This window comes from Hippopotamus amphibius, chromosome 10, assembly GCF_030028045.1.
Source record: "Hippopotamus amphibius kiboko isolate mHipAmp2 chromosome 10, mHipAmp2.hap2, whole genome shotgun sequence".
Taxonomy (NCBI): domain Eukaryota; kingdom Metazoa; phylum Chordata; class Mammalia; order Artiodactyla; family Hippopotamidae; genus Hippopotamus; species Hippopotamus amphibius.
Window position 1 is genome coordinate 50,756,666 of NC_080195.1, and position 23,963 is coordinate 50,780,628.

The 23,963-nt window shown below is 35.3% G+C and overlaps 1 protein-coding gene and 1 pseudogene across 6 annotated transcripts in view; both read left to right on the plus strand.

The window, feature by feature from the left end:
* Positions 1-23,145, plus strand: part of IQCB1 (IQ motif containing B1) — a 35,819-nt gene extending 12,674 nt beyond the window's left edge. For 2 of the 6 annotated variants that reach the window (XM_057697239.1, XM_057697240.1), the window contains exons 6-14: positions 1,482-1,581; positions 4,434-4,612; positions 6,870-6,979; positions 7,576-7,685; positions 11,259-11,401; positions 13,012-13,160; positions 19,985-20,116; positions 21,585-21,741; positions 22,575-23,145. In XM_057697239.1, the coding sequence (XP_057553222.1) occupies positions 1,482-1,581; positions 4,434-4,612; positions 6,870-6,979; positions 7,576-7,685; positions 11,259-11,401; positions 13,012-13,160; positions 19,985-20,116; positions 21,585-21,741; positions 22,575-22,801 (1,307 nt within the window). In that variant the 3' untranslated portion in view covers positions 22,802-23,145. The remainder of the gene's footprint in view (positions 1-1,481; positions 1,582-4,433; positions 4,613-6,869; positions 6,980-7,575; positions 7,686-11,258; positions 11,402-13,011; positions 13,161-19,984; positions 20,117-21,584; positions 21,742-22,574) is intronic. The other 4 variants (XM_057697241.1, XM_057697243.1, XM_057697242.1 and 1 more) reach the window with 4 other exon arrangements.
* Positions 14,968-19,968, plus strand: LOC130830193 (pirin-like; annotated as a pseudogene).
* Positions 23,146-23,963: the final 818 nt, after the last annotated feature.

Consider the following 23,963-nt stretch of genomic DNA (forward strand, 5'->3'; position numbering starts at 1 on the left):
GGGAATACATATTGAAATATTTGTGGGTAAAATAATTTGATGTCTTGGATTTGCTTTCAGATAAAACGGGAGGCAGGAAGTAGATGGTATAGGTGAAACAAGATTGGCCATGAGTTGATCATTGTTAAAGTTGAGTGACTGGGACATACAGGGTCATTATACTCTTCTCTCTACTCTTACATATGTTTGAAACTTTAATTGTAAAAAAGTTTAATTAAATAAAGAAATGGGCAAAAATATCAGTTCTTGTTTGGGGGATCAAATAGGTATCTGACTGCACTTGGAAAACATAATAGGGGCTCCAAAAATAAGTTATATAATAATATAAAACAAATAGTATAAAAAATAGAGTAGAATAACTTTAATAAATTATTTTATCATAATTTTCCAGTATAGAAAAAACATACTACATACTGCATGATTTCAGTGAATTCAGTTAAAGAGTTATTAATGAAACATTTTTAAGTAGACAAAAATGGAAAAATATGCTTATCCCAGCTACAGAGGAGAATTTTTTTGCTATTGAAGAATAGAAAATTAGAAGCCATAAAAATATTTAATAGTAGAGGTATTGTTTTTTGAAGTTGTTAAGCATTAAAAAAAAATGGTATCTGGTAAAATATTGAAATACTGGATTACATAAATAGAAATGAAGAACAGTAGTTAGCCTGTGGAAGAAATCAGATATGTCCCCTCAGGAAATTGAAAGAGGAAAAGAAAAGTTGTTTTGTAGAAGCTAGGGTAGTGTTCACAGAGCTGCCTTGCCAGCATACCTGATCCCACTTTAGTTAAAATTCTGATCAGTTAGTGAAGAAAGGACTATAAACTGACATTTTCTGGGAACCCACCTGTTCTAGGACATTTTACGGTAGTCTGTGAAAGAGCCATTATTTTTAGTTTTACAGAGATAGAAATAGATGTTCTGAGAGGTTAAGCGACGTACATAAGCATCCAATGCTAAGTCTTCATAACTGGCTGCTCAGAACCTAAAAATTAAAAACCAATAAAAACAAATACTCTTCTGGGTAATGATTTTATTATTATTTAAGACATGATATTAGCAAACATAATACATTATGTAACAATTAAATTTTTCAGGACATGAGCCGCTGATGACAGTCACCTGTACCATTGCTATTCCTTCATATTCTCTCTTTTTCACAGAAAATTTGATTGTCTTCATTGAAATCACTGCTAGAAAAGGAGATTCAGTTTTAGGATATGTTATATTTTATTTTTAATTTAAGGGGAGATAAAAATAAATTCTTAGCTTAGTATTTCTTTGTTTGTAACTGTCCATAAAAATGGAATAGCTGTCTATTATGGTTATTGAAACTATCCTGAAAAATCTCTGCTGCAGAGTATACAAAGGCAGAAATTTTAGCAGAAATGATTATGCTTTCATCTGGTTTTGAAAGGACAAATAAATCCCAGTTGTATCAACATAGAATGTTAACCTTTCTTTTTTTCTCTTCCTCTAGTACTTCAAAGTGATCATTTCTTGCACTTACTACAAACTGACAACGTTCAAATAGGATCTACGGTCATGACTATGCTACAGAACATACTACAGATCAACAGGTGACTTGGCCTTACAAAATATTAGAATTTTTTATTTTTTATCAGAAGCATTACCAATTTTATTCAAGTTTTCCTCAAATCATCAATTGCATGTGACTTGTATGTGACATTTAAGAAGCTCCAATACTGTTGTATTTCAGAAAAAAATGAATATAAAATACTGTAAAAGACTGGAAATTTATTATCAAATTTGTATCTTATCTCAGAGCTGAAGATTTTAGCCCAAATCTTAGGCTTAGAGAAGAAAAATTACTGTGGTATCTGAAGGAAAATATTGGGATCACAATAAAAAATGCTTAATCATATATTTATTTAGGAAAATGCAAGATCAGTATTTGCCAGGTGCTATAGAAGGGCATAAAAGAAGTAACAGGCAATTTTCCCAGGCTAAAATAGAAAGGCAGAGTAAACACTGTTGAAATTATTGATTCTTTCAGTTTAATGTGGAATTATTAAGCATCTATTATACATGCCAAGTATTTGTCTGTCATTGGGTTTACAAAATTGATTAAGATATGAACCTTGTCTTCAAATAGCTTACAGTGTAGTGGAAGAGACTAACACATAAACACAATTATATTACAGTGTAATACGTTATGATGTTTGAGGGTACACAAGTATTAGCGGAGCTCCTAAACCAAACTGAAGGGGGGATACTTCCTGGAGAAGCTAACAACTGAGATGAAACTTTAAGGATGAGAGATTAGCCAGGGAGAAAGAAGAGAAAACAGTATTTCTAGGCAGAGGTAACAACATAAGCAAGTGCACAGAGATAAGAAACAACATGGCAGAGGATGAAAAGTAGGCTAGAGTTCATAAGAGAGCATACCATAGAGGAGAGAGCTACACAAAGAGAGAACCCCAGAGATCTGCAGAGTCCCCTTCAAGTTTTTAATGGAGTACTTACTGATCAACACATGCTTTTGAGGAAACTACCCAATATCATGGAAATCCAAGTAATCCAAAAGAATTAAAAGGAGCAGTACCAGAAATTCACACAGAGCCACTAGACTGGGCATTATTCTGGATCATCCAAACAAAATAAAAGCAAGATCTGAAAGGTCAAATTATTTTAAGCAATTTAACTGCATCTGGTTATTGAAACTGCCTACATCTTAAAATTTTCTTTATTGTAAAGTATATAAAGGCAGGAAGTTTAGCAGGAATGGTCATACTTTGATTTAGTTTTAAAAAGATGAGAAAATCAAACTTGTGCCATCATAGAATCTCTGCTTTGATCTCTTTTTCTGTCCCCCTGTTCCGTTAGTAATACAAAGTAATCATTTCTTATGGAAATCACTTCTGCAAACTGATGATGTTCAGATAGGATCTACAATTATAACTATGTATAAAATTCTAGAATTGTAGAAATTCTAGAAAATGTGAATTAATTTATAGTGACAGAAAGCAGATCACTGGTTCCCTGGGAATAAGGGTGCCAGGGAAGGTAAGGAGAAAAGGACTACAGTGAAACAAAAGGAAACTTTGGGGGGTGATGGATAGGTTCATTATCTTGATGGTGATGGGGAAACGTTAAGACTTACCAAATTGTACTTTGCAATATGTGCAGTTTGTTGTATATTAATTATACTTTAATGAAGCTGGTCAAAATAAAAAATCATCAGGTCTTCATGAGCATTTTGATACAAAGTAAGATAAAAGATGCATTCAGATATGACACCAAGTTTTCTATATTGAATAATAGGCAGTGGTATAGCCAAAACAAATTCAATATTGGTTATGTCCAACGTAGGTAGATATGTTCAGCAGGCAGAGACTTGTACACAAATGTTTATAGCATCTTATCTGTAATAGCCGAAGACAAGACAACTCAAATGTCCGCTGACAACTTCTGGAAGAAATCTGGACTAGAATTATGGACTTATGAGTTAGCCTAAAAATGATAGTTAAAAACATGAGAGAAGATTAGCTTAGTGGAAAATATGAATAGAGTGGGAAAAGAATGGGCCAAAAAATGAAATCCTTTAAGGGGTATATTGGGGAAGGGGAGCCCACAAAGAAGACTGAGAAAGAACGATCAAAAATCTGTAAGTAGAGGATGGAAGGGGATCAGAAGAACATTTTATCACAGAAGCTGAATGGTAGACCTTTACGGTTTCTTTTCCTAAGTGGACAAAAGTCATTTATTTTGTTGTTGAATAAGAATCTATTTGCATTGCTCTCAGATAAACTCATTGCCATTATTTGCTTTCTACAAGCCAACGTCTACTTTTACAGAATTGCAAAATATCCTAATCAGTAATAAATGGATAGTCAAAGGTATACACCCCTAGAAAATCACATACTCCTTGGTGGGGTGAGTAAAAGGACACCCAGTAATCCCTTTTGACTATTTCTAAGTTTCAGATAATTTTTCATGACATCAGTAATGCAACATGAGGTTGTTAACATAATGAAGGAATACTAAAAGAAAAGGTTCCTTCTGTATTAAGTGATAATTGAATTCCTATAACATTTTTGTCTTCATACATCATTAAGCAATGAACCACGTACTTATTGTCCTGTGAGTTTCCTCTTATTATTGCCTTGAAGCTTTTGAACCATCTATTTACTATTTTGCATATTTATCTTTCCTCTGATATTTGATTGCACGTTTCTTTCGCTACTTTGTATTCCCTATTTTACCTAGCATGGTGCCTTACATACAGTAAGAATTCAATTAATTGATTTAATGTGATGCATTCTTGGAACTAAGCTATCTGCTTAAAATATTGGTTATCTTCATGGATCAGGGCACAGGCATTAAGTTGCTGCACCTTTTATGTTTAATTTGTTGTGATACTTATGCGTCATTTAGTAACAGTACATTTTTTTTTATTTTGTTCTATTAGTGGTGATTTACTCAGAATAGAAGGGAAAACCCTGCATTCAATTTTAGATGAAGTTATTTTCAAACTTTTATCAACTCCTAGTCCAGTCATAAGAAGTACTACTACAAAGCTCCTACTGTTGATGGCTGAATCCCATCAGGAAATTTTGATTTTACTGAGACTAAGTGCCTGCTACAAAGGTAGTACATATATTCTTTCTTTTCTTGAGAGTCTCAAAAAGAACATTTTTATTAATGGTTTATGGAAAACAAAATATCTGTGTTTTTAAAAAGTCAGTAACTGAAGTGTGTAGATAAAACTTGGTCACAACAGATAACAATTCAGGGAAAAAAACTTTATGTAATCCAGCCATCTTCATATATCAATGGATGGCATATGATACTTTATTGACGAGGTTACAGTGAATATTTGTTCCCTCTCTAACAAAAAGGTTGTGTATTGAATATACCATATGGTGTAGTAAAAAGAAAATAGAGCTGTACTTGAGGGATTGACAGCACTTTTGATCTTTACATCAATTAATAATTACTCTTTAACGCCTATACTGCCTTTTCTCAAAAAGAAACAAAAAATCTCCCTCACCTCCAAAATCAAACATATATGTGTATAGAAAGTCAGAAAACTTGAGAAGGAAGGGACTCAGTGTATTACCATTACCATATAATAGCTTTCATTTAATTGAACATTTACTATGTGTCAGATATTATTCTACATACTTTATGTGTATTAAGATATTTAATCTTCATAACAATCCTGTGAGATGTTTACTCTTTTCCTCATTATATAGCAGTGGAAACAGAGGTATGGAAGATGTAGGTAGTTTACCCAAAATTACTCAGAGAGTTTTTTTTTTCCCAACTGCTAAGCAAAGTTATATGTTAGCTTTGTTTTATTTCTTTGCTAGCCAGAGCCATGAGTTCATTACATTTTCTTATTCAGTATGGTCAAGAAGTAGGTTTCTGGTTCATTAAATATACTTATTAATGCAGGGTTATATTATATATAAAATTTCAGGAATTAGAATATAATGTGATATATTTAATACCAAAACTATTACAGTGGCCTTTAATCATTCTTGATGATTTGGAAGCACTTTAGTGACTTACTTTGCATGAGTCATTACTGTGAACATTGTAATTATTTTATGTATTATAGGAATAGAGAGGGAGAGAAGTGCTTGTAATAAAACTCTGTAGATGATATTGTGCCAGATACATATTTTTTATTTCTATAATTAGATTTCTTCTACAGAAATGTCAATATCCAACAGTGTTCATCCTGAAGGAATTTCATCTTACTCTGTCTCCCTTTCCTAACAGTAGAACTTATTCAGTTTCTTCAAGATATGTTACAGTTATTAATACTGCTGAGAACTTGAGTCTTGAAGAAAGTATAAGATATGGAATGATGTGGCTTCCCTAATTGTACACTCCAAGGCCATTTTCCCTTACTTATTTTTTGTATTGCATACATACATGATAATACATCATTCCTCCATGCCCTGGAAATAGTACTTACTCTGTAACTTATATTACTACTCAGTTTTAATTTGGGGTGAAAGTGCAGTATTTTAATGTTATAGCACTTCTCTAATAAATGCTCAGGAACCTATTGATTTAACCCAAATTATATATATTACTGTATATTTTTATTTAATAATAACTTCCTTTAATTAATAGTAACTAATAACCTGCTTCCATAGGACATGCATTTACTCAGTATGTATTCATTACCTTTTTAAAATTAGTTTATTTATTTATTTGGCTGCTTTGGGTCTTTGTTGCTGTGTGCGGGCTTTCTCTAGTTGCAGCGAGCGGGGACTACTCTTCTTTGTGGTGCACAGGCTTCTCATTGCGGTGGCTTCTCTTGTTGCGGAACATGGGCTGTAGGCGCAGGGGCTTCAGTAATTGTGGCTTGCGGGTCTAGAGCACAGGCTCAGTAGTTGTGGCGCATGGGCTTAGTTGCTCCTGGGCATGTGGGATATTCTGGGACCAGGGATCAAACCCATGTCTCCTGCATTAGCAGGCAGATTCTTAACCACTGTGCCACCAGGGATGCCCTTATTATCTTTTTTAAAATGGTTTTGTTTGAGGTATTTATGTTCAAATAACAACAAAAAAACAACTGTATGTCTCTACCCTTTGACTTACCACAATGATTCCACTCCCTGTTTTTTTTTTTAATTAAAAAAGTTGACTAGACAGCTTTTGCATCACATCTCACAAGTGAGCACATAAGAACTCTTAGGACAGTAGAAAATTCTAAAGACCTCAATCTAGAAGTTTTTGAGAAAAGGAAAAAGAAAAATCATGTGATTAATCTTGTTATTGTTTTCATTTGTTTCTAAACTAGACTTTTTAACCTCAGATTAATTCTGATTAGATAACAAAATCATAGTTTATTATTAATAGTTGTGCCTTTGTTATTGCATTTCAGGACTTAGAAGTCTACTAAATAAACAAGAGCCTGGGACAGAGTTTAGTCAAGAACTTACACAGCTCATTGGTCTTTTAAGCCCTAAGGTCTATCAGGAAGTAGAAGAACAGGTATTAAATTATAAAAATAATTTGCATGATATTTACTAACATTTCAGTAAACATTTTGTTTCAAAATATTGGATAGTGGTAGTCTCTTGAATCTTTTATTTGCTCTCTCTCCCATTCCTTTACTTATTTTCCCCTAACATCCAGAGCAGCTGTAGTTTGATGGGAGAGGGAGTTGTTTATGGTTTAAATTTTTAGCCCGAAAGCCTTTTTTTTTTAAACCTATATAAAGAGTCCCTCATACCCTTGAATTTTTGAATAAATGAAGCCAGCCATAGGAAGTGAAGCGAAGGTGTTAAAACTTTAAATAAGCAAAACTATGTAATGGGAATGGAAGTGAGATTAATCAGGGAGAATTTGAAACTAACCAGACTGCATCTTGAATAGGTTCTAGATATTGCCTAACTGAGCCTCCTCTGGGAGATCAGGTTTAGTATTCTTCAGCCTTCCCTTTCCTGGGCCTATGCAGATATTGCCTCCTGCTCAGCTTATTAAAGAGGAAGATTAATACTTGCCCAGGCTTGATATTTTAATAAGTAAACTTCTAAAAAAGACTTTCCTAGAGATGTCTCTAAATTAATTCTGGCTTTTAATTTCAGAAACTACATCAAGCAGCTTGCTTGATTCAAGCTTATTGGAAGGGTTTCCAAACTAGAAAGAGATTAAAGAAGCTTCCATCTGCTGTGATTACTTTGCAGAGGAGTTTCAGGTAAAAAATTGGGGTGAGAGGAATGATGATCTGAGAGGGCTAGATATATCTTATTAGAGTACAGCTGAGTGAAAACTTAAGAGTTTGGGTTTGTTTTTTTCTTTTTCAGTATTCTAATCTTTTTCATTCTTGCTTTCATTCTTGCTTCATACATTTCTGAGTACCAGCATTTCCTTAACCAAATGTACTTTCAAAAGCTAAGGACATAATGTAAGACAGGAATCTAATGTAACAAGTAAGTCCTAACAGAAGGAGCCAGTAATGGTCAATTATCTCATTAAACCCTTAAAGCTAAAAGTTGCCATAATTGTTCATATGTAGTTATGGTAAAAATGTGTATGAGTACAAAAAGGTTTAAGTATGTTAACCTGATTTTCTTCAGTAAGTGTGGCATGTATAGATATGGTCATTGAGATATGACATGGTTTGTCATTTATCTCTATTTCAAGTAGACAAAAAATGAAATACTGAAGACGGCCCAGTTTTTACATGACTAACCCATCCAGATTCTTAGAGGCAATGAAAAGAGCACACACATACCACACACAAATGAGTTAGCTCCTAGGTCACTGTTGATAAATTAGAGCCATCTCAGAGGTGATTTCATGTAACCTAACTTAAAGCTAAATTTTAGTTCACTAGAGTGTAACTTGCATATTCCAGAAGTCAATTTTTTTTAAGAAAACTGAAACTGTACTTTTAATAGCTACAGCTGCTTTTCTCAGTTACAAATATGTTTTAAAATAGTGAACTAAAATTTAGCTTTAAGTTAGGCTGCATGAGAAATCACTTCCGAGATGGCTCTACTTTATCATTAATGACCTTAGGAGCTAAGTCATTTGTCTGTGTTTTCTTTCCATTGCCTCTAAGAATCTGGATGGGTTAGTGCTAAGTATTAAAGCCACTCTGCCTAACTGTGTCCCCCAGTGGACATTCTTTTCACTGATAAAAGTTTCCTTCAGAGAAGACTTAAGTTATTAATATCATTGGGCATGATTTTTGGGGTAGCAAAAAAAGCATTAATTTTTTAAACATTTTTCAAGTGCCTAATATGTGCCAGAGGCTGTGCTAGGTATTGGGAGAGTTAGACTTGAGTTTGTATCCCTCCTCAGCAACTTATGGGCTGAATGATCTCGGACAAGTTGCCCCACCCCTCTTAGCCTCAAATTTCCCATCTATAAGATTGGGATAAATGTTTACATGCTTCACAAGATTAAAATAATAGAAAGGGTTTTAGCGTGTTACTGGGCACTTAGAATGTGGTAGGGAGGAAGATGCATATGGCACATTTTTTGCCCTTGAAGATTTACAGATCTAGTCGGGCAGACAGATCTGTTAAATACATGGTACTCATGAGAGGCAAGAATAATCAGTTGCAGCATTGCTCAAAGTTTATTGTCTGTCCTACTAGCTGCTTTCTAAAAAATATTTTAAAAGTATTTCTTTGATCAAATAAATGTGAGAAATGATGAATATTTGGGGAGTCACTGTGTATATTCTTCTGTTCAAGAGTCTGAGATGTTCTTGGTACAGCTTTACCTTCGTAGTAAACTCAGAGTAGTTATCACTTACGGATTCTACTTACTGTCATTCTCAGCTGTGTATCCTCTTACACTTAAAGGTGCCCTTATGCCATGGATTCAGACCTTTAATGTTTAGTCTTACAGTAGTTCCAAATTTGCCAGTTTACTTTCCTTTGCAATATTAAAATCTTTATTTAAAAGTATCCTAGGATTACAGATTTTGTCCACTTAGAAGGGTATCTATGGAATCTAATTAAGATTCCACTATTTTAAAATAGAAATTCCATTGCTTTATGTAACAACACCAGACTGATTATAAATGTTTCCATTAAAAGACATTAGCCATGAAGCCAAAATTATTTAAATCTCACATTGTAATGAGTTTTTAATTTTTTAATCTCCAGTTTGCTCCAGGCTTCAGCACCTTTCCTCTTCTATTAGTTGCAACAGTTTATGCAAATTTCTTTTACTTCCCTTGTACCTGGGCTTTCTGCAAAGGTTATTTATGTCTCTTTGTGGTCAGGTCATTATCTCAGAGTAATTTTCCTCTCCCATGTTTTTTGGGGCGGGAGGGGCTGCACACCACTCACAGTTATGGACCTAGATTCATCAGAGCTTTGGATTCAACAAGAGGTACTCTTTTATAGCCACACCTTGCTAAAGCACTTCCTTGGGGATTTCTTTTTTATTTAATCATTTTTCATGGTCAGAAACTTTGTTTTCTGTTAAGTACTGTTTTCTGAAGCAGCTAACAGCTGCCTCAGTTACCCTCAGGAAAGCTCACAATTTACCTACTTCTATCATGGTGCTGATACTTAGGTATTTTAATTTTGTTTGTTTGACTTTGTAGGGAAAGAAAACAATTTTTCCCCTCTACCCATTTTAGCTTCATTGGTTGGAGCCCTGAAAATTATACTGACAAAAACAAAAACAGATTAACAAGAGAAAAACAGTTTCTTAATGTGTGTAGCACACATCACATGGAAGAAACCTGATATGATGCATAACTTGAAGGAGTGGTTAGAATTTGGGCTTATGTAGCTCTTGCCTTCTGAGATGGCCCACACTCTGTGGAGTGTGTTTCTCTCAGGGCCCTTCTCACCTTTTGAGACGGACCGCATTCTGTCTATGGAATGTGTATCTCTAAATAAATTCACTTCTTACCTAAAGAAAAGAACTTGGCTTGTATAGATATTAACAAAGAATAATTTATAGACAAGTGACAGGTGAAAAGAAAAGGATTTTAGGCTTCTAAGGGCAGCAAACTGGGAAGGTAACTATACTGGGAAAGGTAAATATATTGGGGAACTAATGGAAGATATGGGTTATTTGTGCAGATCTGTCAGCATCAACTTCCCACCTCCATGGCCATAAAACTTCCTTCGGAGGGAGCATTTATGGCAGTCCTCATTTCTCAGCTGTTTCTGCTTTTAATCAATTAAGAGATGCTCTGGGAAGTCTGCTTTCTATGTTTTCTAATTCTCATTTGCCTCCAGCTCAAACAGTGTTTATACCAAAGTGGCATATTCTACTACCCTTCAACTTCCCCTTGAAACTGAGCTCAAGGGCATAACTGTGTCTCTTCTTTGTTTGCCTTAGGGACAATGATTGCAGACAGCAATCACTCAGATAAGTGTAGGATATAACTCGCTATTGTAGGACATATGGTTTGTTTTCAACGTGTTACTGTTGTAATGCTATGGAGAACATCCTTGAACATAAATCTTTACATACGTATCGGATATTCCTTAAGAAAAATATTAGAAATATAATTAATTGGTTAACATTTTTAAGACCTTTGATGCATATTTTAAATATTTCTCCAAAAATATTTTGATGCATATATCCAAAATATTTCTTCAGAAAGGTTGTACAGCAGCACATGAAAACTTATTTCATTATATTCTAACTACACTAGGAATTATCTTTAAAAATTTTTTTTTGCTGTCTGTATTTATATTATTACTAGTGAGGTTAAGCCTTTTTTCTTATACTTCTTTAGTGGACATATGATTATGAAAATTGTGTGTACTTAATGTTTCCATCACAGATCTAAACGAGCAAAGATGTTACTGAAGCTAAGAAGACAGAAGGAAGAAGAGGACCGCAGACTACAACTGCAACTTCAAAGGCAGAGAGCCATGAGACTTTCCCGAGAATTACGGCTGAGTATGCTTGAAATAATTCATCCAGGTGTGTGGCAGTATCAGTTTTATAAGTGTAAGACTGATTAAGTTAACTTTTAATAAACCAAATTTCCTAGCTACCTGATGATTTTTTTTTTTTAAATGTGGACCTTTTCCCTGTTTCTCCTTTTTTAGATAAATCTTATTAAATCTGAGTCAAAAAAAAGTTACTGTTTTTTTTATTAAGGCCTGTTAGTTGATGATGAGCACTCTCTCCACTAATTTTTTTCTTAATTTTCAGATAAATTAGTGAAACATAAAATTTTATGCTTAAAGACAGCTGTTTTTGACATAAAGAAAGAACCCCCTTGAATTTAAGCAAGGTGTTAAAATATTGCTGCATTCTGCCCTCAGAACTTTATCTATACCTCAGTACAAACCTTGTGATACCTTCTTGCCACCTTCGACATGCTAAGCTAAAATTAATATTAAAGTGTAGTCTGGGAGATCTGAGTCGTTTCACGATTCATTTTTTGTTCTTCTCCTTCCCCCTTCGACTGTTCATTCCCAGTATCCTTCACTAGCCTCTTATTTCTCTTCCTTTCCCTTAAATACAGATGTTTCCCAGTGTTCCATCCTTACCCCATTATTCTCATGTTGCTCTTCCTGGGGTGTCCCATCCATAACTGTAGCTTCAACTGCCGGCTGAGTGCTTAGCACTCTGAAATCTTGCCTGCGTTCTCACCCTCTCTCCTAAGCTCTAGACCAGCCCTGCCCAATAGAACTTTCTACAAAATGAAATGTTGTATATATCTGCAAAGTACCAATGTATAGAGGTAGGTGTTGACTTGAAACTAGTGCAGTTGAGAACCTAAAATTTTATTTTCCTTTTTTAAATTTATGTAGACATTTGTGGCTGGTGCCTACTACATTGGACAGCACAGTTCTGTAGCCAGCTGCCTATTGGTTAGCTTTACTTAGCTATCCACAGGCATCCCCAAAACTAGTCATTTTCTGCCCCACTGATTTCCTTTTCTTGTATTCCTTGTCTCTCAGGTAATTGCACCAACAGTCTATTTAGTGTCCCATCTATGAGACGTCCTGGAATTTTTTCCCTCCCTCCACATCTAGTTCACCACTAAATACTTTCAATTTTTTGTACTGTCTCTCAAATATATCCTTTTTTATTTTTACCTTCTGCCTTATTCTATCACTTAGCTATGTGAACCTTAGGCTTTATGCTGATCAAGTCCCAGAAAGTAAAAAGAAAAGTCATCTGTAGAACCAAGTGAGTGACTAAAGAGGAATTTAGAACCACATAGAGTAGATAACACATATATACAATGTGCGCTTTCCTTTGATGGTACTAAATGACTTTCTATTTACTTGTGATTTTTTTCTAAATGTTCTTGCTATTGGATTTTTAGCCCTTTTCTTATTCCTCTAACACAAAAAAATTATATGAGTCTTTTTTCTAAAGAAGATGCATAATCTGAGAAAGCTTTTGGAGCTCTTTGTTTCTAAAATCTTGTAACTTGTAAAATAATAGAATTAGGAAAATCAATAATGAAAAAAATAAAAGAATGCAAGATTGTTATTACTTTCATTGTCCTGATTCTAGAACTTGAGAAAGCATTAGAAGTGAGTATGTTGTAATAGTGTCTGTCATCTTTTTAGGTCAGGTGGAAAAACATAATCGGGAAATAGAAGAGAAATCAGCGTTGATTATCCAGAAACATTGGAGAGGGTACAGGGAAAGGAAAAATTTTCGCCAGCAGAGGCCGTCTCTTATGGAGTATAAAGCAGCTGTCACACTTCAGAGAGCAGTGAGTCTGATGTAGTAAAAAGAGTACTGGAATAGGAGGCAAAGACATGAATTCAAACCTGACTTTGCTGTTTACCTGCTGTAAAGTCTTGGTCAAGTCATTTAGTTTTTCTGAGCCTTAGTTTCTTCCTCTATAAAATGAGAAAAAACATCCTTATCACTGGCCAAAATGATTTAGACATTCAGTCCTTAGTATTTCCATAGACCCTTGTACATCATTTACCAAAATGCAGTGTTGCTATTTATTAATTTTTTTCTTTCTCACTTGAGCTATGAGCATCTCAAGGATAAGGAATCTGTTTATTGTCTGCTTCCTGCATGTGCTTGACGTATGAATGAATGTCTACCCTGTATTTTTCACTCAGTTGTTATGTGGATCAGATGACCTAATTTATGGGAAAGTATTTTGTCAATTGTAAAGTCCTATGTAAGAGCAGAGTATCATATTGGATGCTTTTTAGTGCACACATAATATATTAGGTATAATTAGATCATTATAATTCTCGAATTATAGAATGGTGTTCTTAAATGATGATTTCCTGGGATTTATCTGGAGCATAGTAATATTTTATTGTATTGGAAAAGCATAGCACAAAGCTGTGTATTTCACTTAATGACCAGTTTTCCTAATATCTAGTTATTTACTTATACATGGTTAATGTTCATATTAGGATTTCAGGTCATGAGCATTTAGTTTTATAATCCCTTATTGTTAAACTGTAGATCCATTTCAGTTTTTCATGGTGATAGATTTTGAACAGTCTCTTTGTTGATTTCTCTGATTAAGCTCTTACAAAGATTTTTTTAAACCGTTAAAAAAACAGAGTAAATACTGGGGAAATAGGAAGAGATGTTTGCTGCCTCCATCTTTCTCAGGCTCTTCTGGGTGTTTCAGGCCATGTGTGCAGCAAACAGTCCTGTACCACACTGCCACTGAGTCACACCCATACCTGCTGTTTACCCTCTGCTTAAGCAAAGCGGTCTAAGGATTAATCCGTGGACCTGTGGATATCAGTGTTTTGGGTCCTTATACCTTCTTTTTTTTTTTCTTTTTGGCCATGCCTTGGGGCAGCATGCAAAACCTTAATTCCCCCACCAGAAATGGAACCTGTGCCCCCTACAGTGGTGCAGTGAAAGTGTGGAATCTTAATTACATGTTGAAGTGCTAATATTTTACATATATTAAGTTACACTTATGTAATTCAGTACGTGCAAAATATTAATTTCACCTGTTTTTACCTTTTTATTGTGCCTCCCAGAAAATTTAAAGTTACATATTTGCCTTACCTTATATTTCTGTTAGCAATTCAGTGACCTGGATAAGAAAGAAAAGGAAATAATTATCAGCTTCACAAAAGGAAGTAGGAGTATCATTTCATTGAACTTATCCCTCAGGAGGAACTGGTTATTAGTGTACTTGGCAGACAAAGGCCGGAACTATTGTTTACCTTCTGTCCCTCACTTTGTGTAAAAGAGAAGCATTGTTTCTCAGATAGCTAAAATTCAAGAAGACTTTTATGTAAACCTACTAGTTTCAGATTACAAATCCTTACTCACATAGACAAGTTGGAGTTCTCTGTAGTGGTATAGTTAGTATTAGAATTAAATTTGAAGAATTAGCTGTCTTTTCCCTTTTAATGCTCTAGGATTTTCTTTTCTTGCTTTTTCATCTTTTAAGAAGCTCAGAAGGGGCCCCCAAGCACGAGGGGGTACTGGGCGCCCACAGGGTGGGGTGAGGCCAGTGCTGTTGATCAGTTAGCAAGACCCCGCCCTCCCTGGCCAGCTTTAGATTCCCAGGGGAGTCTCTGAGGGAGATGGCCAGAGATATTTAAAAGGTCCTCTCAATTTGGTGCAAGTGGCAGATGACTTTTCTTTCTGCAGAGTACTGCAATGCGCTAAGCCTCAGAATGCTCTCTTTTTAGCCTTCAGTATGCTGTCCTCCAAGGTTACCCTCTTAGTACTCAGCTGAGAGCAGTCAGAAGGAGTTGGAGCTTGGGTCCGCAGAAGCATCGGCTGACCCGAGTTTAAAAATCTGGATCCATTTTTACTGTTTGATGAATTTAAAGGCAGTAGACCAGGCAGATTTCCTGATCACCCACACCGAGGTTGTGAAACAGTATCTTACCTCCTGGAAGGGGGGCAGCATGGCCCACGAAAACTTCTGTGGGCATGCTGGTCATTTGAACCCAGGAGACCTGCAGTGGATGACCATGGGCTGGGGCATTGTTCACGTGGAGATTCCTTGCTCAGATGAGTCAGTCCATAGCATACAACTGTGGGTTAGTTTGAGGAGCTCACAAAAGATGGTGGAGCCTTGGTAACCAGTTACTGAAAAGCAACAAAATGCCTAAACCCAGTAAGGATGGTGTGACCATTGCTGTCATTTCTGGAAAATCCTTGGGAATCAAGTCCAAGATTTACACTTACACACCAACCTTATATTTGGACTTCAGATTGGACCAAGGAGCAAAGCATTCCCAGCCTATTCCTAAAGGGTGGACAAGCTTCATTTATACCATATCTGGAAATGTGAATATTGGACCTAGTAACGCACAACGAAAGATAGAACCTCATCACGCAGCCGTGCTCAGGGAAGGCAACAGTGTCCAGGTGGAGAACAAGGATCCTGAGAGAAGCCATTTCGTCCTAATTCCTGGGGAGCCATTAGGAGAACCAGTTGTTCAACATGGAAGTGTGCTGACCTCTAAAGAATCCAAAATGTGATGCTTTCTTGACTTGAAATTTTTGTAATCTTCTGTTTATCATCAGTGAGGTGGTACTAGTTTTCAGAAATGACTTAGATGCCTCATGTAAGGACATAGCCTCATATACTGTGGAGACACCAAACCTATGATAAGATTTGCCAGTTTTTTTAATCAGATCAATTCAGTTCTTGACTTTAGCCAGTGCTATTTAACTGACAACTACGGTAAATCTTTAAAGTTCTCATCACAAGAAAAAAAAAATTCTGTAACTGTATGGTGATGGGTGTTAACTACACCAATTGTGACAATCATTTCCCAATATTTACAAATATTGAATCGTTATATTGGACACCTGAAACTAGTATAATATTATATGTCAGTTATACCTCAATTTAAAAAAGTAAAGAAGATAAAAAGAACTAAAATTACAAAAATGACTCTGATAGAATCAAACCTCAGAATGTTTTGAATAAAAAGAGTGCCATTGCTGATGACAGCCTGCAGTGGATAAGTAAGATATAATTGCATTTGTTTATCTGGTTTGGTCTTTATCATCATACACAATGCTAGTCAAAAAACCTGTTTTACAGTCCTTGGGGATCTGATGCTGGGAAAATAACCATTTGCTGTTCAGATATGCCTAAGTTTGTTTCAAATTAAGAACTACAGAAATACGTACCATTTTAGTGGTAAAAGAAAATATTCTTGTCACCCAGGACTTTCTGAATGTCTCCTTTTACTCTAGGCTCATTTTTGTTGAATATAAATGAAGAGATTTCTCAAGCCATTCTCGATTTCAGAAATGTGAAAAATGGCTTTGAAAGAGCCCAGACCTGGAAATCAAAGATTGGAAACTAGTGACAAGCACAGGGGCAGGTCTGGCTGCCTTACAGAATTTTCCATTTGTGACATCCACCCAAAACTGACTTTGCCAATGCTTCTAAAGATTTCCACACTAAAGTGATAGACATGGTTTTTATAGCAGTATATGTGAGATATTTCCTGGCACAAGCAAATAAACCTAATTGTTGTTTTAGAAGCAGCAGCAGCAGCAGCTGCTCAGAAGGAAGTTGATGTTTGTTGGTGTCTGCTCTCTAGAGCCAAAATGATAGCTAATTCTTGCTACTTGATTATAGCAGAAAAGTACCATATATACATATCTGTTAAAGACCAACCACAAAAGCACTTACTGAAACAAACCATTGGCAGTTGAAAAAATAAATAAACGTTGGGAAATAAGTATAATTTCAGAGAGTCCTAAAATGACAAAGAATGAGGAAAAGAGAGAAAGAGATGTCAAGGTGGACCTCTCTGATCTAAGGGTAAAAATTCCTCTGTTCTGGAAACTTTACTCTGAGTTCCCAGCATAGCATCATAAGCCTGGCTTGATACTAAAAGCAGGAGGAAAAAAAAAACAAAAGAAAAATAAATAAATAAATAAAAGCAGAAGGTAGAGGAAGGAAGGACAAGCAAGGAAGAAAAATCAAGAAAAGGGAAGAATAGAAGAAAAGGAGAAGAATCTCTCAATAGGAGAATGCAAGCACAGTTGAAGGCTTGACTACTATAGTAAAAATAGGCATATTAAGGAAATTTTATATACTGAATGTGACAACGACAACCTCCAGCCCCTTTTGTCTTCTTAGCTCTCAGTGCTATCAGCCAGGCTTATATCCTGTAAACGGTAGGTTGAAAGCATTTTCTTTAGGAAATCTGAACAGTGCAAGAGAATAGTTACACATATACTCACAATGAGGTAGTCCAGTGAAACAGCCCAGTTCAGAAGCCCTGTAAAGAAGTATATAGTAGATAAACTCTACCCACCTGCTCAGCACTTCTAAACAGCTTTTTAGTGCCCATTGTTAAACATCAGCGGAAAGTATTACTGCACATCTGAGGGAAGCTAAGGCTGAAACAAACAGAATAAAACTATTTGGTGGAAATAGAGATATTGCAGAGAGAAAACTTTTTTTAAAATATATTCTTTTCTCAGCGAGCTAAAAGAAAATAATACATGAAACAAAACCAAGATGCTATATAACATGAAACAAAATAAAATTTGACAAAAAATAAAAGACATAATAAAAGGGCTAGGAAGAAAAGTTTTGGGAAATCTAGAAAGCAGGGGAAAAAGAAAAGAGAACCAGTCTAGAAGGTCAAACATCCAAACATTTGAAACAAAGAAAAAAATAAAAAACATTTGAAGCAAAGAAAAAAAAAAAAACTGGAGGAGAGGAAATCAAATGATTTAAAATTTCCCAGAACTGAATGTCATGTGGTTTAGTTTAAAAGGACTGACTGAATGTCCAATACAGTGACAGAAATACACTCACATTCATTTCACTTTACTGTGAAATGCTCTGGGGAGAAAAATACTCCTCAACAGCATCATTGGAAACTAAAAAGTATTGGCGTAAGGCTGTCACGTTTGAGGGAAAATGATTTCCAACTAGAATTCTACATCCAACCAGACCATCAATTAAAGGTAAGGATAGACTGAAGACATTTTTATGCATCACAAAGTCTCTGAAACAAAAGAATAACCTAAGGAAGGACAACATGGAATCCAGAAAACACAAAAGAAAGATAAAAAGAATCACCAAGATGATGGATAATGGGGATCTAGGAATGACAGCTGTGCACCAAGAATAGAGAATAATTGATCCAGATTGGAGCAAGTCAGAAAGCTCTAGAATATGTGTGTCCAAGAAAATTAATTTGACAGATTTCCTGATTTGTTTTAATGTATGAACAATTAGGGCACAGGTTGTGATATATAATGAGTGATAAATATATAGAAAAATAAGCACAGGAAAATAATAGAATTATTAATTCCAGTAAAAATAAAAATATGCAACTAAGAAGAAGTAATCATCACATACTGTATGGTCGAGAAATGAATAGCCTTTGTGTAGTCATAATAATTTAAACACTGAACATTATCTTTAACATTAACTAAAACTATGATTTAATAATGGATATTTGGAGATATGTAAAGTATTTGTGAAAGAGCTAAGTCCTTACCCTTCATACAAGAAAGTCAGTAGATAATACCTATTACTGAAAAAAATCACAAAAAGGTAGATGGAGGTAAACATCAGAAGAAAAACCTGAAAGAACTGAAGTTGTCTTTGGGGGAGAGGACAGTATAAGTGGGCAGAGAACTGTAGGTTTTTAACAAGTCTTCTAAAACTGACACTTTAAACAATAGAGTTACATAAACAAATTTTTGGAAAGCATCAAATAGTAAAATATTTTAGGTTTTGCAGGTCATGCAGTTTCTTGCAACTATTCGACTCTACAGTTGTAGCACAAAGGAAGCTGTGGACAAGTATGTAAACAAATGAGTGTGACTGTGTTTCAGTAAACATTTGTAGACACTGAATTTTGAATTTCGCTTGATTTTCAGGTCATGTAATAATTCTCTTCCTTTTGAACTTTGTAATCATATAAAATGTCAAAAACTATTCTTCGGCTGTTCCAAAACAGGCACCAGGCTGGATTTAACCTGTGGGCCATAATTTGCCAACCCTTGCCTTAAACAATGTGAACATATTAACTTTGATGAAAATAAAAACTACAAAGAAGGGAGAAGAGTGAAAAAAAATTGGGCAGAATAATTTCAAATTTGTCTCCAGATCTTTCCTGTTACAAGAGTTCTTATCAGGAATTCATTCTGAAGGACAGGAGAAGGCACATTCATTTACCAAGCTTTTTCTTATATACTGTTTCCTTGATCTTTGCAATCCTTTGGCTAAGTAGAATTGGGGTCCCTGTTTTCTGTAGACATAGAACCTGTCCAATAGAGATTGAGTGAGTTGCCCAAGATCAGTTTTATAAGGGATGAGAGTTAAGACTAGAATCCAAAGCTGATTTCCTATTTTTTTCTCTTTATTGCCTTCTGTATAAATAATACATGAGTATATCCTTGTAAAATATTAAAACACTACGTAAGAATATAACGATAAAGTTATTGTCCTTTGTCACCCATGTCACAATCCCATATCTCTCCCCATACACACTAAGGGTTAACAACTATTGTCACTACCATATATTGCTGTAGGAAGAAAATAGTTCTATTAGGGAAGAAAAATCACAAATCTTTTCTTTTTTTTTGTCCCAGACTCTTAAATTCCTAGCAAAATGCTGTAATAAAAAGAAAATATTTGCTCCTTGGCAAGGACTCAGAGAACTCACTGATGCACGCAGAGTTGAACTGAAGCAACAAGTGGATGACTATATCAGAAGACATCCAGTATGTAGGCTTTTGTGCCATGGTACCAGTGTTACATTATTGCAGTGCATGATACCAGCAAATAAGCCTCTCAGTTGTATATGTACATTTATTGTTGGCATGAGGTAATGCAGTTGCTGTACCATAGTTAATAGATTTGGAGTCTTCTTATAATTACATGGACCATAGAGGTAAAATCAATAGTAATGGAGACTTCACTTCAAGTCACTGGTTTTCCATACTGCATCAGCAAGAGGATCTTCACATCCTAACCAACATTTATTGTTTTCACATCCTAATGAATGTAAAGTGGTATTGTGATTTGGATTTGTATTCTCTAATAATCAGTGATTTGGAAATCTTTTCATGTGTTTATTGGCTATTTGTATATCTTTTTTTTTTTTGGAGAAATTTCAAGTCCTTTGCCCATTTTTTAATCAGGTTGTTTTTGTGTTGCTGAGTTTGGAGAGTTCTCTACATATTCTAGATATTAATCCCTTATCAGATATATGAGTTGCAAACATTTTCTTCCATTCTGTGGGCTGCCTTTTTACTCTATTGATAGTGTCCTTTGATGCAGAAAACTTTTTCATTTTGATGAAGTACAATTTGTCTAATTTTTCTTTTGTTGTCTGTGACTTCAGTGTCACATTTAAGAAATCATTGCCAAATCTGATATCATGAAGCTTTTTCTGTGTCTTTTCTTCTAAGGGTTTTGTAGTTTTAGCCCTTTTGTTTAGGTCTTTGATCTCTTTTTTTAATGCACTGTGTGTGATTGTGATGCATTCTCCTGTTTAAAAAAAGAAATGCTGCTTTAGCCATACTCTAGTACAGCTGTTATTCTGTGGCTGAAAAGTAAGATGTTAGCTGGAACAGGGCTGCATCCAAGATCCAGGAACTAGAATATTTGAGAAAGCTGTGGTGTCAGAAGCTTTATCAGCTTCATTGTTGAGCTTATTTTATCCTTGTCCAAACTAATTAGGTTAAGTTCCCTTTAAAGTAGCTGACTAGCCAAAAGAATATGGTCCTTTGAATGATTTTGTCCCTTGTTCTGTGAAATTAGAAGCCATTATAAGACTATGGTTTAGATAAGTTTGGGAGTAGGGATAGGATAAGAAGCAAGGTGGGGAGGGGGTCCAGAGCAAAAGGATTGGTCTTGTTACTCCTCTTCCAGGCCAATGTCTTTACCAAAGCACTTGTAATTTTCACTGATTTCTCAATCGTATCTCTTCTCCCAGAATACCATACTGTGTGAGAAAGTGAGGTCTAAGAGCATATCAAAAAGAATCTTGCCCACCTGCATTTTCATGTAAAGCTTCTTTTAAGAGGCTATTTAATACTTGCTCAAGAGTACAAGGTAGATATCAACCAAAACATTCAATTGATGAGAGACAGCTAAGCATTCTAGAACCTCTACTAAGTTGTTATGTGAAACATACTTTGATATATGTGTCCCTCATGTGACAGTTTTTTTGTTCATTGTTCTCAGGGCTCTCAGATATCAGATGTGACCAGCAGGGAGCTCCATTCCCAAGCACAAGAACAACTGCAACACTACTTCATGGGCAGGGCTCTAGAAGAGAGAGCCCAACAGCACAGGGAGGCACTGATGGCCCAGATTAGCACCAACATTGAACAGTTAGTGAGTATGTACTCATTCCATTTTTGTTTCCTAAAAGGAACAGGCTATGCAAGATTTTGTGACATCCACAATCTTCAGAAGGAAAACACCATTTAGTGGTCTATTAGTCCATCTCCTATCCTCAAAAATTTCTACTTCTAGATTATATCAGCACACAATGTTTTCAAATGATGCAGATCCTGTAACCTTCTTGACTGCTTCCCTCAGCAGTACATATCATACATTGATATGTATCAACTCAGAAAAGTTATTAATTTTAAAGATGTTGAGCCCTAATAGCCAGATTCTGTTATATAGTATGAAAGCTTTTTGAACATATATTAAAAGTAGATGATGGCAGTAGTTATGCTGCCATTTTATATTTTTAATGAAGTGTTTTCACAAAAATTAATTCATCTGCTTCTCACTACCACTGGTGCATTTAGCCATGAAGCCAGTGTTCAGATGGCATCTGAAACACTTTTAGTATTTGTGGCGCAGAAAGGGCCAAGGTCCTCTGTTTAGTGCTGTTACTTGCAAATTTTGTATCTTTGAATGGATAGGTGGCTGGAACTGAGCCTTTCATCTATAAGGATTCTGCTGTTATCTTAAAAGTTCCTGCTCTTTTAAATAATCCATCTTAAAAAAAATCTACCTCTTTTTTTATTCTTCCCCTTTAAACACAGAAGAGTGCGCTATAACTTATGAATAGTCACATGCCACCTACATGTCACAGTAGACTCAGTTGGGACCTTGTTTCTGCCTGCTATTGCAGAGTTCCAACTCTGTAGTTTCTAAGTTCCTGTTTGTTTGTTACAGAACTCTTCCACTCACCTGTTTATTTTCTGTTTACTACAGAAGCACCAAGTCTGAAGGAGGCAGAAGGAAAAGAACCTGAGCTTTTCCTAAGTAGATCCAGGCCTGTGGCAGCCAAGGCCAAGCAGGCCCATCTCACCACCCTGAAGCATATGCAAGCACCCTGGTGGAAGAAGCTTGAGGAAGAAGCAGATGAGATTGATGTCCCAAAGGATGAGCTTAGTGTAGAATTAGGAACTTTATTCATTGGTGGAACCAAACCCCCTTAAGGGAGTTACCTGGAGGAATGACAGATCTATATTTCAAGAGATTATATTGGTTCTGCCTCTGATATGCTAGCAGACTAGAGTTATCCTAACTCATGGTTTTCCAGAGGTTCCTCTCCAAACAAGACTTGAAGGCAGTAAGCAAAGACTTATCTTCTACCTCGATTTCAATTCTTTTTCTTTTTCCACACCTCCATCCTTGGCCACACATACAAATTGGTATGGCTTTTATAGTGGAACTAAACTCAGCATTGTATTCTGTTGCGTATAAGAAATGTGATATTTCTTTTTTTGTTTCTGCTGTTTTCCAGCTAAAGGTGTTTTCTAAATAAATATTTTCAACAGTTCTGAAAAACTTGTCAGGGTTACTTCGACTTTTCACATTTATTGATTTTTCTATTAATATGGGAAGTGTGCTCTTGGCACAATTAAGGTGAGGAAAAGAAATGGTCAGTTGAAAGACATTTGACTATTTTCTACCAAACAGTGTTTGAACTCAATTTCTGTTTTGTTATTTCTAAAAGGAACTACATTAAAAAGTCCTCCTAGGATTCAATGCAAGAGAAATTTCTCCTGATAAAATTGCATTCTTTCTATTAAACTAAGAGAACTATATAACCCACTATTTCCATTTTGGTCTTGCCTCCTAGGAATCTCAGAGCTAAAACAGTGCTTAATTTCTGTTATGATTCTTGGTACCTACGTGATTATTTGGTTCCAATCTAATAATTTCTGATTTTCCTGTTTAACTGTGTTTTAATGCCAGAAGCCACCTCTGTTTTTGTTTGTGATAATACAGAATTTAAGTTAAAATCAATTAAATCATTGACTCCATATCATAAGGAACCTGGAGTATGCTTTTTCTATAAATGAGTGGAAATACCAATATTTCTGGATGGGAAGACCAAATACTATAATGTTGTTCATCCCACCAAAGTTAAATTTAGTAAAATTCTAGTCGAAATTCTAATGTAATTTTTATTCATAATTGAAAATGGATAAAATTAATTTGTTAGGATAAGCAGATGAGAGTTCTGGTTTCACTTAGAATGTAAAAAGCTCTATGAGAATATTTCTTCCATCTTAAAAAAAAATGCTGAGTAACCTATAAAAATCATTTTTCTTGAGTCTCTCAGATAGTTGAGGCTTCAAGACAACCAAGTAA